At 37.7% G+C, this 19472-nt stretch overlaps 1 protein-coding gene across 1 annotated transcript; it reads left to right on the forward strand.

Moving 5' to 3' along the window:
• The first annotated feature begins 1615 nt into the window (after positions 1-1615).
• LOC107797731 (peroxidase 44-like) lies at positions 1616-3288 on the forward strand. Its single transcript, XM_016620652.2, has 2 exons — positions 1616-1926; positions 2020-3288. Exons 1-2 carry the CDS (start codon positions 1714-1716, stop codon positions 3055-3057), a joined length of 1251 nt encoding a protein of 416 aa, XP_016476138.1. The 5' UTR covers positions 1616-1713; the 3' UTR covers positions 3058-3288.
• The last annotated feature ends 16184 nt before the right edge of the window (positions 3289-19472 follow it).

The raw sequence follows: 19472 nt of genomic DNA on the forward strand, positions 1-19472 counted from the left end.
AGAAAGCATCCCCTAAGGCCGTAACGATGGTTCCTTTTTTCCCTGAAGAAAATTGAGTGAAAGTTTAAAAATGGTCGTCCATTTTCCTAAGAGAAACACATAACAACCGTTGTACTTTTCATCTTCCTTCTCTTTCTTTTTGATAACTAAAAGAAGAAAAACCAGCAACATCACGTGAAGACCAAGCTCCAGCCAAGAAATATCAAGCGCTTATAGAAGAAAAGTACAAACCATTCGGTGGTTTACGGGGGGAGCCACAATGTTGGTTGCGTGTTCGGCCGAACCCAGTAATTTTTGTTCAAACCTTGTATTTGTATTAATAAATCCATTGAATATGTACAAACTAAAAATTATTAATTTAGAACTCAACGACTTAAAATGAATTATAATCCCGAACCTATAAGGTTCAAATCCTAGCTCCGCCTTACCCCTTTGAAATTTCAAACAAGGTTCTCTATATATGTGCTTCCCAAGTACCAACTACTATACTCACATTGTCATTGACATGTCTTTGCATAACCACGTATTTTTCTCCTCTCCCACTTGTGGTTAAAATAATCTTGTACTACGTAAACGATTCTCATTTGTGCGCAGTCACTAAGCAGAAACAGTAGCTTAAGAAATTGTGCGTCGCGGCATTTCTTTGTTTCGGATCGACCATTCAATGCAATGAATGGTTCGGAAAAGAACTGCGATTATAATAATAAAAATAACATATGATAATAAAAGTCAGAATACAAAGGTATGATTAGAATATTACCTCTGCTATGATCTTGATTGTAGACTAACACATATCAGTAACTTATTCTGTTTATGTAGATTTATCTTATCAATGTTAAGTTGCATCCAAGCCGAATCTGACATCAATCTTATATATGTGCAATTATTTTCTTTTGTGAAAAGATACAAATAATGTTCCCAAAGTGATACACAATTTTAAAATTTTCGTATAGTAAAAAAAATATATGTTCATGTTGAATTGTAGTTCTTATTCATTCCGTTTTGTAGAATATTTATCATATTATTTGTTGATTCTGTCATGCTTTTTCTACCTTTCTTCTGATTATGGTCCAGACTCCAGAGTAACATTTATTTCAGTCCAAAGCAACATTGGTTTAACTATTCAATCTGGGAACGGCAAAAATTATGGTCCCGTAGTATTAGTAAAGTATGAACAATTTGTTTTCGGTGATGTTTTAGACTTTTAGTTATGGCAAATAAAGAAGTACCACTGTTCTACAACTATCTGTTCTATATGTCAATATTAACATATAGTAGATACCAACTATCAAATTCGAACGGAATGAATACAAAAGAAAACAAAATACTACTATATAATATGAGGGAATTACTGTCATATGTTTAGAACTATACGATGCAAAATATAATGTGTTTCCGTAAAAGTAGAATCTAAAACTGAAATAGATAGATTGAACTTACATGTATTTTATTTTTCTTCAAGTTGTGGAAGGTGATTACACAATGTATTTCGTCAGAAAATTCTGGTAATATTATTTTAAAATATGACATGCATCCCAGTTATGCTTTGACTTCCAAAAGTCTAACGCGTCTTAGTGCCCCACCACATTATTCCCATTTCCCCTCCATATATATACCTTTAAAATGCTGTGGCTTCTTTGCCCATTAATGTCAAGTTAAGCTTAAATCTGATATCAAGGAATCTTTCTTAATTAGCTGGGGTGGCTTAAAAAGATGGACAAGAAGATAATATTACTGTCTTTCCTGTGCATTAGTCTGCAGCTAGCAATTGTCTCATCTCAACTTCAAGTTGGTTTTTATAATACTAAAGCTAGATGTCCACGAGCAGAAACCATAGTTCGAGATACGGTTCGAAGCCGGTTCTTTGCGGATCGTTCCATCACGGCGGCATTGTTGCGGATGTATTTTCATGACTGTTTCGTGAGGGTAAGGAATTTATATATATGCTTGTTGCCATTGTAATTTAACAAATTATAGCATTGGGACAAGACAGTAATTCACCTAATTTCTGCTTTTCAGGGTTGCGATGCTTCAATATTGATAGACTCCAAAAACACAAAGAACAAACAGTCAGAAAAAAATGCAGGAGCAAATGGGTCAGTACGAGGATACGAGCTGATTGATCAGATAAAGAGTAAATTAGAGGCTACATGTGCTATGACAGTATCTTGTGCAGACATCATTGCATTAGCCACCCGAGATGCAGTGGCATTAGCTGGAGGACCGAGCTACAGCATCCCCACTGGTAGGCGCGATGGGCTAGTGTCAGACCCATCACAAGTGAACTTGCCGGGCCCTAGTGTAACCGTGCCACAAGCATTTCAATTTTTCAAAAACAAAGGCTTTACTATAAATGACATGGTGACTCTTTTAGGTGGCCACACCGTCGGAATTACACATTGTAGTTTGTTTCAAGCCGATAGGCTATCAAGGGCCGATGGCAGCATGGATACTAACTTGTTTAACCGTCTTAGAAAGACATGTTCTTCTAGAGGTGACCCATCTGTATTCTTGGACCAAAACACTTCATTTGTTGTCGATAACTCCTTCTACAAACAGCTAAGGTTGAAGAAAGGAATATTGAAAGTTGATCAGTTACTTGCATCTGACAAATCAACCGCTGGGATTGTGGCGAATTTTGCCTCTAATCCAAGAGCCTTCCAACAAGCTTTTGCAAAGGCATTGATCAAGTTAGGTAACACTCAAGTTCTAATGGGGAAATCAGGAGAAATCAGAAGAAATTGTAGAGCCTTTAATCCTCCTCAACTTAAGAGCCCTCCTCCTCCCCCCAAAATCTTAAAGAGTCCTCCCCCTCCTCCTCCTAAGATCTTAAAGAGTCCTCCTCCCCCACCACCCAAAGTCTCCATTCCTCCTCCTCCACCACCCAAAGTTTCCGTTCCTCCTCCTCCTCCACCCAAAGTTTCCTTTCTTCCTCCCCCACCACCTAAGGTTTCAGTTCCTCCACCATCACCACTACCTAAATTCTTGACTCCTCCTCCTCCTCCTCCTTCAGTTGTTAATAGTTCACCGCTACTTGTGACTGCTCCAGCAGCTTAACATGGCTCTCCTACCACCCAAGCTTTATTCAAACTGTCTCCTAACACTGTTGTCAACCTTCAGTGTATTTCCTTAAATTTGTGCATGTACGTCCTTCCTTGATTTATTTGTTGTTGAATTTATAATTAATATTTTTATTTGTAATTCCTCTTATTAGAGGAAAAAAGAATCAAATGCTTTCGTTTTGTTATTGTAGGACTGGTCCTACGATTTGTTTATTTAACTAGTGAATTTACTCGTGCTTCTCATGGTTGTTGAAAAAATTCGTTTTTGATGATTTCTTAAGGAATATAAGATTTTCATGAGGCTGATCTTGAACCTTCATCCAAACACGAATACCTTCGCTGCGTGAATTTCCTGAAAGAAAAAGTTAAAGCTGATGTGGCATCTTCCATACTATTTATCTTTTTTCCTATTTTTTGGCCTCTTTTTCCTTTTTTTCTATTCGTTTGTGTTCTAATACAAAAACTTTCATTTAGGATTGCTATTTATGTTCTCCAAAGTCATGTTCTTCCAAAAACACTGGAACGGTTGCCACAAGTAATAACAATCACCATTGCAAGTTGAAAGGACGCCAACATATAGAAGGTTACAAAAGTAATATAATTGTAGCATTTAAAGTAGTAAAGCAGTACAACACTCTCTCTTCACCATCAATCCGTCACCCATTTTACTCTTCATAAAGCTTAATTAGTACATAGCCATATATACATTTAACAAAGAAAAATTTGTTTGAACTCGGAATTGGAACTAGAAGAGAAACCAATGTAACGATTTGATATTAGAGTTCAATCTTCCACCCAAAAAAAAAAGGAGGAGAGACCACAAAATTAGAGCAGGGTTTGAAAATTTTGAGATTCAAGATTTTATTTAATAATTACTGGTACTTAGTTTTTGTCGAGAAATGAACTATTTAACGTAAGGGTATTATGGTCATTACACACTAAGTTAGTTTAACGGTAGTTCAGGTAGTTAGTCAGTTAGAGATTATCAGAAATTAGTTAGTGTATAAATATGTCATTTTGTACTCTTTGGTGAGTAACAGAAGTATTACAACTCTGAATACTATCCTCTCTCTCTCGCTCATCTTCTTCCTTCTTTTGTTCTTGAAACTATAAGTTAGTACACTGCAGATTACTTCATGGTATCAGAGCTTTTACTCGAAAATTCGAAGCTGAAAAATAAAATTATTGATTCAATCTTTTCTCTGAAAGTGTCGATTTGGGAATTGAAGAAATGGGTTCCATTGAAGAAATATTAGGGGCCACAACTGGTCTTGGTTCAGGGAAGCGTGTGACTCAGAACAATGGGAACATGATGAATGGGGTGAATTCAGTCGCCGAAGTTGATTACAATCATCCTCTATTCTTGTCGCCGACGGATGTAAGTGAAATTCAGATGATCTCATTTCAGTTAACTGGCATTGAAAATTACTCTATTTGGCATTGATCTATGCGTGTTGCTCTATTAGGTCGAAACAACTTAGGCTTAGTAGATGGAACATGTAAGAAAAAAACTTTCCTTTGACAATATGGAATCACTGGGAACGTGTGAATGCCATTGTATTATCTTGGATCATGAATTCTGTTTCTAAAGGTTTGCTAGGAGGAATCATGTATGCATCAAGTGCACAAGTAGTTTGGGGTGATCTGTCTGAAAGATTTAACAAAATTGATGGCACAGGATCTTTTAATTTGAACCAAGGAACTTCATCTGTGTCTGTGTATTACTCAAAACTCAAAGATATGTGGGAAGAATTTGAGCCACTAATACCATCCCCAGGTTTTGATTGCCCAAAATCCAGAGATTTTGGGGTGTACTTACAGAAACTGAAGTTGTATCAGTTCTTGATGGGGCTAAATGAGTCGTATGCACAGGGTAGGAGTCAGATTCTTATGAGAAGCCCTCTTCCAACTTTGAACCAAGTATATGCTATAACTATTAGTGATGAAAGCCAAAAATCAATGGCAACAACTACTAGAATACTATGTACAAATCCAGTTGCAAATGTAGGAACATATGACACTACACTATATACAAGAACCACTGGCAATCAAAGATTCAAGAAGAACTATAATCTGCATTGTGAATATTGTAAGCTTAAAGGTCATACCAAAGAGAATTGTTATAAGCTAGTGGGATATCCTCCATATTTTAAGCCAAAGATGAGAAGGGGAACTGGTAACAATACAACCTACAATGTGGTCACTGAACATGGTGCTACACAAACTGATCAGCTGGGGTACAATGAGTTTACTGATAACACTGCAAAATTCAATAACTCACAGAATCCTACAACTTATAGCCAATCTGGAGATTAACAGGCCTCATGGCATCTTCAAAGTGCCAACTTAAGTCAACTGGGCAATCTTAAAACTTGTACTCTCAACAAAGAACAGTATGATCAGATACTGCAGCTGCTCATTAAAATGCCCTCTGCCAACTCAGGTGCCAGTTCTTCAGCAAATGTGGCAGGTATATGCAATGCCTTATTAGCCTCTAACTCTCCAAGATGGATAATAGACACAGGGGCTACTAATCATATGGTAGCAGATATAGATCTGATAGACAGTTCCACAGTTAAACAACCTCAGTATCCCAAGAAAGTATATATGCCAAATGGGGACCTGGCATATGTCACTCACACTGGAACTACCAGATTATCATATAGTATTTGAGTTTCAAATGTGTTTCACATTTCACAGTTTAAATATAACCTGCTGTCAGTTGTTAAGTTAACCAAGGAATTACAGTGCTCAGCTACTTTCTTTCCTGATTTATGTATTTTTCAGGAGGTCTTCAGTGGGAGAATGAAGGGGATTGGTAAAGAAGGATGTGGGCTCTACATCGTTGAATGCTCAGAAACTAAGAGGAATGAAGACATCATGTTAGATGCTAGAATCGAAGACTCACATACCAATCTAAACATGACTTATGTAGAACTGTGGCACATGAGATTTGGTCATGTGTCTACCACAGTGCTTAAGAAGCTTATTCATGTAAATGCAGATATTATAGCTAGAAAGTAAGATAAATGTACGATTTGTCCATGTGCAAAGCAGACAAGACTTCCATTTCCTACTAGTAGCATCAAGTCCACTAATTGTTTTGATTTGATTCATATGAATTTATGTGGTCCTTATATAATGTAACGACCCGACCGATCATTTTGGGAATTAACATTCCATTCGGAGGTTTAAGGTCTTGAGCAACTTCATGTTATGTATTATGACTTGCGTGTGTGGTCAAGTTTAATTTTTGGATGATTCATGATTAATTTGGAAGAACAATTCTTGTTTTGGAAGCTTAAATGAAAAAAAGTTGACTGGAATTTGACTTTTATGTAGATAACTTCAGAATAGTATTTTGATGATTTCAATAGCTTCGTAAGGTGATTTTGGACTTAGGTGTGTGTCCGAATTTAGATTTGGAAGTCCATAGGTTAATTTGATACATTTCGGTGGAATTGGAAAGTTGAAGGTTAGGAAGGTTGAGAAGTTTGACCGGGAGTTGACTTTATTGATATCGGGTTTAGATTTTTATTCTGGGAGTTGGTATAGCTCCGTTGTGTCATTTAAAACTTGCATGCAAAATGTGAGGTTATTCCGGATCAATTTGCTATGTTTCAGCACAAGTTATAGAATTTGGAAATTTCATAAACTCATAAGTTCGATTCGAGGTGCAATTCGTAATTTAGACGTTGCTTGATATGATTTGAGGTCTCGACTAAGTCTGTATCATGTTTTAAGACGTGTTGATATATTTGGTTGAGGTCCCATGGGCCTTGGGTGGATTCCAGATTGTTAACGGATATGATTTTGGACTTAAGAAATGCTGAGGAGTTCTGGTACTGGTTCTTCACACCTGCACAAAATTGGCCGCATATACGGACATGCTTATGCGAGGGATGCGTCACTTATGTGAAGGGAAGGTGCTGTGGCAAGTTCCACTTCTGCGGAGGGAGTTGCGCAGATGCGCGAGCGCGCCTGCGAAAATGTGATAGCTTCTGCGAGTTGGGAATGAGAGCTGACCGTCCGCTTCTACGGAGTTTTTGGTCGCGTATGCGATATCGCAGATGAAAAAATTATCCCGCAAATGCAAAAATTGGGCAATTAAGTAGAGTCCGCAAATGTGAGGGCGTAAATGCGAAAATGTGTCCGCAAATGCGGAAAAACTAGGAAGAATGCCTTAAGTTCGAGGGTTCGATATTTTTATTTATTTTTGGATTTTGGAGCTAGGTTTTGCGTGACTCTGGAGGTGTTCTTCACGAGTTTGAATTGGGTAAGTGTTTCGTAACCGAAATTGATTATATTTCGTAGTTTCAAGAGTATTTTTATCATTTATTAGTGAATCAAATGGAAGAAATTGAGAAAATTATAAAGTCTTTCAAAAATGTAAAATGAAGATTTGGAGGGCGATTCGATATCGGAATTTGATGAATATGTTATGGTTGGACTCGTATCGGAATGGGTGTTTGGACTTCATATTTTTTTGCCGGATTTGGAGGTGTGGGCCCAGGGTTGACTTTTTAGTGTAAAATGGAAAGTCAAAGTTTCATTATCCAAAATTGTTTTCTATGAGTTTTTATTGAGTTATAAACTTTTTTTTTGCTAGATTTGAGCTGTCCGGAAGTTATTTCACGCGAGAAGGTCATTTTAGAGTATCAGTCTAGCTTCGTTGAGGTAAATATCTTGCCTAACTTTGTGTGGGGGAGCTACCTTAGGAATTGAATCGTTTGTGCTAATTGTATAATGTGAAAGCCGTGTATGTGAGGTGACGAGTACGTGCTCGGGCTTATATGTGAAAATTCTGTCGGTTTAAAACTCTAAGACATCTTTATGTATTAAATTGGAAGTTGTTGGCAATTGTTATATCCTTTATTTGCCATGTCCACTATTACATGCTTGTTTGGAGTTGTAGTTACATGTCACGTTCTTTACTTGCCGAGTTGCTACTATATGCTTATTGGGAATTATTACTACTTTAACTATTTCGCGAATTCTCTTATTGTTGGGTTGCCTTTTTGTGGAAATACTTGCACTACTGAGTTTATTCTTAAACAGTAAATTTAAATTGAAGTTATCAAGAGGCATTAATCTATTTTCCTGAAATTATGATTAAAGAAGATGTTCCTTGCTAAGTTACTTTTCCATTCATGTTGTTGATATTGAGATACTATGCATGTTGTGTTGAGCCATGAGTTATTTGTGCTAAAATTATTAACATCGTGAAATCCTTGGAAATGTTATAGCCTACGGGCACTTGTGATACGAGTTGATCATGTTGTGTTGTTATAATTATAGTACCTGTAAATTTCTATGTGAATTGGGTCGTTGTTGTTATGTGGAGTATAAGGGTGCCATTTCACCATTTTGTTATTATACGGGGCATAAGGGTGGTATTTCACTATTCTTGAATATACAGAGTGATAAGGGTAGCTATTATAGGATAGATAAGGGTGGATATTATAGGAGAGATAGGGGTGGTTATAGGAGAGATAAGGGTGGCTATTGATATTGTCAGCGCAGAGTGATACGAGTGGCTATAGGAGAGATAAGGGTGGCAATGTCAGGGATGATGTGGGATTATTGTGCTGGTGACGTTTATGTGATGTTGTGATTTTTCTTTTGTTTATTTTACACTTTGTGTAACTTGTCTTGTTGTTTCGATGAGCTATTCGATATACTTGATATTACTTATTAATTTGGGCTGCAGTAGTACACTTCCTCATGCATATACTGTAGCATGCTACTTATACTAGCTCACGAGTATGAAACTTGATAATTATCTGATCCTTGTTGAGATTGTGAGACTATGTCGGGCGGGTTATGTTATTGGCACACGAGTTGTCGTGCAGTGGTGATATGCGATGTGGGCACGAGGTGCCGTGAGTATATGGTGATTATGTTATTGGCACGCGAGTTGCCGTGCAATGGTGATATGAGATGTGGGAACGAGATGCCGTGAGTATATGATGATTATGTTATTGGCACGTGAGTTATCCATGCGGAGCTTCACATCGATATTTTGGCACGTGAGTTGTCTGTGCGGTTGTGATTCGAAATATGGGTACGAGGTACCGTGAGTATATGAGGGTGGGTTGAGACCCGTGATTGTGACTATGAGATGAGGTGCTACGTATGAACTTTGTTGTGAAAACTTATGTTAGAAAGACTTGATTAATTGGTTGTTCTTGTGTTCCTTATTTGGTTGAACGACATTGACAGTGTTCTTATTGCTTACTAATTATACCGCTGGTTGATTCTTGTTGCCAGTTACTGCTTCATGTTTTCCATTATTATCGTTATACTGCTATATTGCACAAGTTATTTTGTCTAGTGAGTGTCTTGACTTGTACCTCATCACTACTCCACCGAGGTTAGTCTTGATACTTACTAGGTATCGACTGTAGTGTACTCATACTACACTTCTGTATATTTTTGTGCAGTGACAGGTATTGGAGGTATCGGACTCGGCAGAGTTCGCATATTGGTCGCGAGGATTCGAGTTAGAGCTGTTTGGTCGTCGCAGTCCCTTGGAGTTCTTTCCTTTCTTGTACTGTCAGTTGTATATGAACAATATTGTATTTTGATTTTGAGGTATTTACATGTATTCAGTTAGAGTTCGTGACTCTGTATTACCAGTCTTGGGAGGTTGTATGATTATTTTCGCTTTGGTTTCGATACTTGTATTACATTCTGTTTAAATAAATTAAAAAATAGTTTGAATTGTTATTGTAATCAGCTTACCTAGTCTAGAGACTAAGTCCCATCATGATGCCTGAGATGGAATTTTGGGTCGTGACATAGAATTGCCATTTATGATGGAAATAAGTACTTATTAACAATAGTAGATGACCACTACAGAATGACTTGGGTTTTCCTACTAAAACTGAAATCATATGTGTGTAGTATTTTACAGCATTTTCTTACCTTTGTTAAAACTCAGCATGACAAGACTGTAAGAGTAGTGAGAACTGATAATGGGACTGAGTTTCTAAACTTAGTCTGCAGTAATCTAGTCCAAAATTTAGGAATTGTTCTTCAAAGAACCTATGCTTATACTCCCCAACAGAATGGGGTAGCAGAAATAAAGCACATGCATATCCTAGAAGTTACAAGAGCCATCAGATTTCAAGCTGGTATACCAATTAAATTCTGGGGAAAATGTGTTTTAGCTGCTGTATATCTTATAACAGACTGCCAAGTCCAGTGATTAACAACCAAACTCCTTATAAAAGGCTGTATCACAAAAAACCATCATATCAACACTTAAAAGTTCTGGGATGTATGTGCTATGCCAAGATCATTCACGAACATGACAAGTTAATGACAAGAACAAAGCTAGCAGTCCACATGGGATATGCAGAGGTTCAAAAAGATATGTGTTATATGATTTAACAGAGAAAATTTTCTTTGTCAACAGAGATGTTGTATTTAAAGAAGATGTATTTCCATTCAAACATCATAAAACAAACAATCAACCTCTATTCCCTAACCATGTGCCACTAGATCTTCAACACAGTTGGTATTTAAACTTTCAGCAAACACAGTCATCACTCAATACAGAACAACCCATAGTCAATGACAATAACTTGGAAAACACAGACTCCCATATTAGTGCAAACATGGAAGACTCAGTTCAAATAGATGATATGAATCAAAGTCATGATCTTTCTTCACAATAACTGCAGGAAACTACAACTGACACTTCACTACCAAGTAATGCAGCTCAGCAGACACACAATCAGTTACAAAGTCTTTCTAACACTACCTTAACACAACCAGAATACATGTGGTCTAGCAGAGACAAACAACCTCCAATTTGGATGAAAGATTTTATATCCTTAAATGTTCATCAAGAAGTTTCATTTGCCATCTCAAAGTACCTTTCATATGAACAACTATCTCCTACTTATCAAGCTTATGTAGCTGCTACTTCAATTGAAAAAAAAATATGCATCCTATAAAGAAGCTATCAGAGATCCTAGATGGATAGAGGCAATGAAAGCTGAAATTGATGCACTACAAACAAATCATTCTTGGGACATTGTGTCTTTTCCAGAAGAAAAGATACCTATTGGATGCAAATGGATATACAAAATCAAATACGAATCTACATGAGAAGTTGAAAGATTTAAAGCAGGATTAGTGGCAAAAGGATATAGCCAAAAGGAAGGAATTTACTATCAATAAACCTTCTCTCCTGTGGTAAAAATGAAAACAGTGAGAATAATTTTAGCTATTGCTGCTGCAAGAAACTGGAACATGCACCAAATGGATGTTTATAATGCATTTCTTCAAGGTGACCTCTATGATGAAATCTACATGAAACTTCTATAAGAATTTAAGAGTGAGGGGGAGAACAAACCAGTATGCAGACTCATTAAATCCCTTTATGGGCTGAAATAAGCCCCTAGACAGTGGAATGCAAAATTAACCGAAGCACTTCTAAGGAATCAGTTTCAACAAATCCAACTTGATCACTCACTATTCATCGAAAGAACTTCAGAAGGAGTCACTATGGTATTAGACTATGTAGATGACATGTTAATAGCAGAGGACAACTTGAAACTGATTGTTGAAAACAAAACCATACTACAACAAACATTCAAAATGAGGGAGATTTGAAGTATTTTCTGGTCATAGAATTTGCTAGATCCAAGCAAGGTATTCTAGTGCATCAAAGAAAGTATGCATTATAGCTTATATAAGAGGTTGGACTATCAGCTGCAAAACCTATTATTACTCCTTTGGATACTAACATTAAACTTGCTACTAAGAAATATGATGACCACTTTAACAGATCAGAATAATCTGAAAGTGTGCCTTTAGCAGATCAGAAGACTTATTAGAGGTTAATGGAAAAGTTACTCTATTTAACTATGAATCGACCTGATATATCATTCAATGTTCAAACCTTGATTCAATTCCTTCAATAACCTAAAATATCTCATATGGAGGCAGCCCTTAGGATTGTCAGATATGTGAAGAATCAACCAGGACAAGGTATTCTACTAAGCAGCAATAACAACAATACCATCACTACTTACTATGATACAGACTGGGTTGCATGCCCATACTCCATAAGATCTGTAACTGGTTATCTTATCAAGCTAGAAGATTCCTTAGTCTCCTGGAAATCTAAAAAAACAAACTACTGTGTCTAGAAGCTCTGCTGAAGCTAAATATAGAAGTATTGTAGCCACTGTTGCTGAGATAATTTGGCTGCAAGGATTGCTCAAGGAAATTGGAATAGAATTCAAACCTCCAGTTGAAGTCTACAGTGATAGCAAAGCTGCAATACAGATTGCAGCTAATCCTGTTTATCATGAGCAAACCAAACACATCGAGATAGATTGCCATTTTATAAGGGAGAAAATCACTCAAGGTCTCATAACTACTAAATACATCAATACCAGAGATCAACCTACAGATCTCCTTACTAAAGGACTATGCAGAGTTCAACATAGCTACTTGAGTTCCAAGTTAGGAGTTTATAATATTTTTGCACTACCTAGCTTGAGGGGAGTGTTGAGAAATGAACTATTTATCATAAAGGCATTATGGTCATTACACACTAAGTTAGTTTAACGGTAGTTCAGGTAGTTAGTCAGTTAGAGATTGTCAGAAATTAGTTAGTGTATAAATATCTCATTTTATAACGACTCGGCCGGTCATTTTAAGTGTATTAGCCCTGATCCCCTATTTACTATTTTTTTCGTATATGTTTCTACTTATGTGACTTGCCGGGAGGTCTTGTTTTTGGTTTCAGAGTGTTTTGGGACCCTTAGTCCCTAAAACGGAAGCTAAGTCTCAAGATTTTTGACCACAGTCGGAATTGTATGAAGACAACTCCGGAATAGAGTTTCGTTGGTTCCGTTAGCTCCGTTGGGTGATTTTGAAGTTAGGAGCGTGTCCGGACTGTGAATTCGAGGTATGTAGCTAATTTAGGCTTAAAATGGCAAAAATTAAATTTTGGGAAGTTTGACCGGGGGTTGACTTTTTGATATCAGGGTCGGATTCTGATTCCGGAAGTTGGAATAGGTCCATAATGTTGAATATGACTTGTGTGCAAAATTTGAGGCCAATCGGACGTGGTTTGGTAGGTTTCGACGTCGTTTATGAAATTTGAACGAGCTCAAAACACAACGCGAAATTGATGCTCGCTAGCCAAAGATAGTATAGTTTAATTATCGTCTCCACGAGGATTGGATTTTGATAATGTTCGAGTAATTTCTGGCTTATTTGCTATTCAGGATGATCAACACTTGATTTCGAGTAATTACTACTACAATTAACTACTAAGTTAAGATTACTAATAATTAGACCTAATCACAGAGAAGGAGAGTTGAACTAACGAGTTGTAAACATTATGAGAATTAAGGGTTGCGATAGGATAGGTGTAAGATAGCAATTCAGGATCTAAATCTGTTTAAATTCATTTCTAATGTTCTAATGATTCTAACGAATTCACTCAATGATTAGCATAAACGCAAGGTTAATATTCCTCTCTCGATTAAATCTGAACTCTATAAAATAAACTAATATAAAGCACTGTGAAGATATGCAAGAATACGTTAATGGACTAGTCTTTAGGAAAACGTCTCTGGAATATTCTCCTAACATGGTTTAATCAACAATTCGAAAAGCTCTTTCGATTACCTATGAGAGTCGTGAAATTTACCCAAACAAAATAACACAATGATAATTGTAGCACCATTTCTCTCCCGATTAAAGTGAAACCCAAAATAACTTTGTAATTTAATTCAAAACTCGTTCAACTAATAAAAGCAACTAACATAAAGCAAACCCTCGAATAATAATCAATTCAAAATATCTATCAATAACCTTAAGGAAGACTACTCCATAGTGGAGAAATTATTCATCAAAAGAGTATTAAGAGGACAAGAAAACATTACAACCCACGAATTCAACAAAACTTTCGTATTGAATGATTTGGATGAAGTATTCAATGCCTATGTTGTTTCCTTGCCTTCTTTTCTCCAGAAGTTGCTCCAAAATTCGAGATACCTTGTTTTGGGATGAGCTAGGCTTCATATATGTCAGAAGGAGGCCTCCAAATTTACAAAAATAGGCATGACTAGAATTCCCAGAGATGGGCGTGCATGGCCGCGTATCTATGAGTATGACCGCGCATATGGCCGTGCATATCAGCCAGATTTTGGTGGCACTTGCGCGCTCAGGTGCACGTTTGGGGTTGCTCGTGCATGACCGCGCACGAAAATTTACTCCTCTCTTAACTTGTTTTCCTCCTACTTTGTGTACTATTCATCCATTGATCCCCTCTACAACACGTGCACTAAAAGGCAACATATTAGACCAAAATCAGACTAAATCTCTATCAAATCAACCAAATCAAAGACACAAAGCGGGCATAAATACTGAGTAAGCTCATCAAACACTCCCACACTTAGTTTTTGCTCGTCCTGAGCAAATCTAAAACTAAATTGTTCTTAACATTACAACCTCCTTAAACAAGTGACCGGCCAGAATCAATTAGATACCATCTTGTGGTCAAATTCAACCTTAACCCCGGTCATGACTTCCCACTACTGTTGTGGTTAAATTGGCGCCAAATCCTCAATACACCTCACAAGAAAAAGACAATGCTCATTGACACCCTAATTGCAAATAATAGCCTAGGGCAATACATAACAATCACCCGCGCAAAACACAATGCGAAATTGATGGTCGCTAGCCAAAGATAATATAGTTTAATTATCGTCTCTATAGTGATTGATTTACATAATGTTCGAGTAATTTCTAGCTTATTTGCTATTCAGGATTATCAACACTTGATTTCGAGTGATTACTACTATAATTAACTATTAAATTAAGATTACTAATAATTAGACCTAATCACAGAGAAGGAGAGTTGAACTAACGAGTTGTAAACAATATGAGAATTAAGGGTTGCGATAAGATAGGTGTAAGATAGCTATTCGGGATCTATATCTGTTTAAATTCACTTCTAATGTTCTAATGATTCTAACGAATTCACTAGATGATTAGCTTAAACGTAAGGTTAAGATTCCTCTCTCGATTAAATCTGAACTCTAAAAATAAACTAATATAAAGCACTGTGAAGATATGCAAGAATACGTTAATGGACTAGTCTTTAGGAAAACGTCTCTGGAATATTCTCCTAACATGGTTTAATCAACAATTCGAAAAGCTCTTTCGATTACCTATGAGAGTCGTGAAATTTACCCACAAACAAAATAACCTAATGATAATTGTAGCACCACTTCTCTTCCAATTAAAGTGAAACCCAAAATAACTTTGTAATTTAATTCAAAACTCGTTCAACAAATTCAAGCAACTAACATAAAGCAAACTCTCGAATAATAATCAATTCATAATATCTGTCAATAACCCTAAGAAGAACTACTCCATAGTGGAGAAATTATTCATCAAAAGAGTATTAAGAGGACAAGAAAATATTACAACCCATGCATTTAACCAAACTTTCATATTGAATGATTCAGATGAAGTATTCAAAGCCTTTGTTGTTTACTTGCCTTCTTTTCTCCAAAAGTTACTCCAAAATCCGAGATACCCTATTTTGGGATGAGCTAGGCTTCATATAGGTCAAAAGGATGCCTCCAAATTTACAAAAATAGGCCTGACTAGAATTCCTAGAGACGGACGTGTACGACCGCGCATCTGGGAGTATGATCGCGCATATCAGCTAGATTTCTGTGGAACTTGTACGCTCAGGTGCGCGTTTGGGGTTGCTCGTGATGGACTTCATTCACATACCAATTGCAAATAATAGCCTAGGACAATACACAACAATCAATCGCTCTCACAAAGAAGTGAATCATGCTTTCAAGAGTACCATAAGCTTGGCTATTGTGTAACTCTTCACAAATGTAGGAATAGTCTCGTCTAGATCACGTATGACTTTGCACTTGGTTGTAACGTAGGCTATGAGACGGGTTGGATATAATCACTATAATAGTATCTACACCTCCCTAAGAACTTTAATACCTACAACTTCACATGTGACCTACACCTTTTACAGTGACAATTGCCCCCAAATTTTCAATTCAGAATAACACCCAGTTCTCATTTCTTTAAGCACAACATACAAGGACTTTATATCAGCAGGGGAATGTTTACTTTTATTTCTTTACTCAGCATGAGAATATCTTTATTTGTTTTCTTTTTTTTCCCTCACTTTTCACAATCACCTGTCCTCGTACCTCACATGCATTCATGATGGTGCACCTTTTTTCTACTTCTCATTGGTTCCACTCAAAACCAACCCCACCCCCAAACTTATGTCTCTTCATCTTTTAGAATCACACACAAGTCATTCATGTGCTTCGGGACGGCCGCAGGTTCAGGTTGTAATGTGGTTGCCAAAGAAAGAAGGAATTAGGCTCAACTGGGCTAACTAGGGATAACTTATCAATTCTTAGGGGGGTTCAAAGCAATCGAAAAAGGGCTATCAAAGAAAGCCTACGGCTATCTCCAAACTCAACTATTACCTTTAACTTCGCCTTGAGCCACAACCAAGCCAAGTTCTAGACCCTATCAGGCATGATCACTAAACAAACATTCGCCTCACCACACATAGTATTTTGGATAGGCACTCAATTCAAACCGTAGTCACCAATAGTCTCTCTGATTTCAAGGGCATGATCATGCATCCTACCAGTCAAACACAATCAACTTTTCTAACCACAAGCAACTTATCTACCAGTGGAGGTGCTTGGGATTTTTCTTTTCTTTGAAGTGGCCACATGCACCTGAGGATTCAATCGATGGAGACACACTTGGGGAAGGGGAAGAAAAAAGAGCGAGGGAGTAGGGTGCTGTGTGTTTTAGGCGAGAGAGAGAAATTGGGAAAATTGGAATGGGTTAGGGTTGAGTATGGTGAAAGGGGAGAGAAAATGGGGAAAGATTAGAAGAGGGGTAGAGAGGGGGGATAAAATCTGGGTTATAGGAAAAGAAACTCAGATACTTACCTGGTGCGCGGTCGGGTCAACAGGTGCGCGGGCGCGCACACATACCAGAAGTTTGTGAAACATGTGCAGCCTGATGCACGTTCAACACCCCTCGTGCACGGCCGCACCTTCAGACTTGCTGAAGTCGTATTCTCCGTGATCAAATGCACGGTACACCCTTCCAAGTGCGCGACAACGCACCTATACCTGCATAAATTGCCTTTTTAAGGCCTCAATTCTGCCATTCCACAATCTATACTTTCCTGCAACTACCAAATTATAGTATACACTAAATTTTACCTAGTCTAAGCTATAATAAAAACAAAAACAAAAATAGAAAAATCAAACTACTAGAAGAGTTAGAGGTAGTTCTAAGTTTTAGTCGTCAGCTTAACTCAACTGGGCATCCTTAACTGATGATGATGCTCAAAGATTGCTGAGAAAATCCTCTAGCAAGATATGATTTTAGCCTGTGCCCATTCACTTTGAAACTCTCTGTTCCTTCCATGTTTTGGACCTCAATCGCCCCATATGGTGATATATGTTTCACCACATACGGTACCGTCCATCTAGACTTAAATTTTTCGGAAAACAACCTAAATCTACTATTGTATAGCAAGCCTTCTCCCTTCATGAAATTCTTTCAGTTTAATCAGATGGTCATGCCATTTCTTCGTCTTTTCCTTGAAAATTTGTGCATCCCCATACGTGTCCAATCTGAATTCTTCCTACTCATTCACCTACAACATTTTGTGCTCACCTGCAAGACTAAGATCAAGATTAAGCAATTAATTGCCCAATAAGCATTATGTTCTATCTCCATGGGTAAATGACATGACTTCCCATATAATAGCTTGAAGGGTGAAGTCCCTATGGTTGTTTTGAACGTTGTTCTATACGCCCATAGAGCTTCATCTAACTTTACTGACCAATTTTTTCTAGAAGCACTAACCATTTTTCTAGAATTTTTTTAGAGTTCACGGTTAGCTACTTCTACATGCCCACTAGTTTGAGCATGATATGTGGTTCATGTTTTATGAGTTATCCCATATTTAGACAGCAGTGTGGCAAACTGTTTATCGATAAAATGTGACCCATTATCACTAATGATGACTCGGCGAGTTCCAAAATAGGTGAAAATATTCTTCCAAAGAAATTCCCTTACTACCCGAGCATCGTTTCTCCTAGTGGGTATTACCTCAACCCACTTGGAGATGTAGTCAACTGATACTAGGATATACTCATAGGAATGGGACGATGGGAAGGGACCCAAAAAGTCGATGCCCCAGACATCGAAGACTTCACATATCAAGATGGAATTCAGGGGCATCTCGTCCCTCTTACTAATGTTACCTCTCTGTTGGCACTTGTCACATGTGGCCACGTAGGATCTTACGTCCTTGTACAAGGACTGCCAGTAAAAATCGGCTTCTATGACCTTCGTTGATGTCATATTTCCTCCATAGTGTCCTCCAGCTGCTCCATCATGACAATGGGACAATATACTTCACATTTACCCTTTTGGCACGCATCTCCGAATCATGCCATCTGCATACAATTTAAACAAAAAGGGGTAATTCCAGAAGTAGTTTTTTACCTCGCTTCACATCTTCCTTTTCTGGTTAGAGGTCAAGTCATGTGGTAGCCATCCACTAGCCAAAAAGTTAGCTATGTGAGCATACCATGGCGGTCTATCAGAGACCGTTACGATGGAAAAAATCTGCTCATCTGAAAACTCTTCCCGAATGTCCACAGTTTCAACAAGTGGTTTCTCCAATCGTGATAGGTGGTCAGCCACTTGTTTTTTCGTGCCCTTTCTGTCTTTGATTTCAAGATTAAACTTTTGCAGCAATAGTACCCACCGCATCAGACGCGGTTTTGACTCTTTCTTACTCAGCAGATATTTCAGTGTCGAGTGATCAATATGTACTATCACCTTGCTCCCCACTAGATAAGATCTGAACTTGTCAAAATGAAAGACCGCTGCAAAGAACTCTTTCTCCATGGTAGCATAGTTCACCTGTGCATCATTCAAAGTCTGACTTGCATAGTAGATAGGTCTCAATATTTTATCTCTTCTCTGCCCTAATACTACTCCCACTGCCACATCACTCGCATCACACATGATCTCAAAGGGTTCGCTCCAGTCGAGAGTTACCATTATGGGGGCACTCACCAGCTTTTTCGTGATCAACTCGAATGCTCTGAAGCACTCTACATCAAATACAAACTTCACATCCTTGGCAAGTAATATTGTTAAGGGCTTGGTGATGCTGGAGAAATTCTTGATAAACTTATATAAAACCGTGCATGTCCCAGAAAGCTTCTAATACTCTTCACTGAAGTTGGTGGTGGGAGCTTAGCAATCACATCTACCTTGGCCCTGTCGACCTCGATGCCTTCAGCCGTGACTTTGTGACCCAACACTATCCCCTCC

The sequence above is a fragment of the Nicotiana tabacum genome, chromosome 24, assembly GCF_000715075.1.
Source record: "Nicotiana tabacum cultivar K326 chromosome 24, ASM71507v2, whole genome shotgun sequence".
Lineage (NCBI taxonomy): Eukaryota > Viridiplantae > Streptophyta > Magnoliopsida > Solanales > Solanaceae > Nicotiana > Nicotiana tabacum.

What these genes read in the sequence shown, in the direction of transcription:
- LOC107797731 (XM_016620652.2), top strand. Translation starts at nt 1,714, where the DNA reads ATGGACAAGAAGATAATATTACTGTCTTTCCTGTGCATTAGTCTGCAG. An exon ending in TTCATGACTGTTTCGTGAGG is followed by an intron (nt 1,927 to 2,019) that starts GTAAGGAATTTA and finishes TCTGCTTTTCAG; the next exon opens with GGTTGCGATGCTTCAATATT.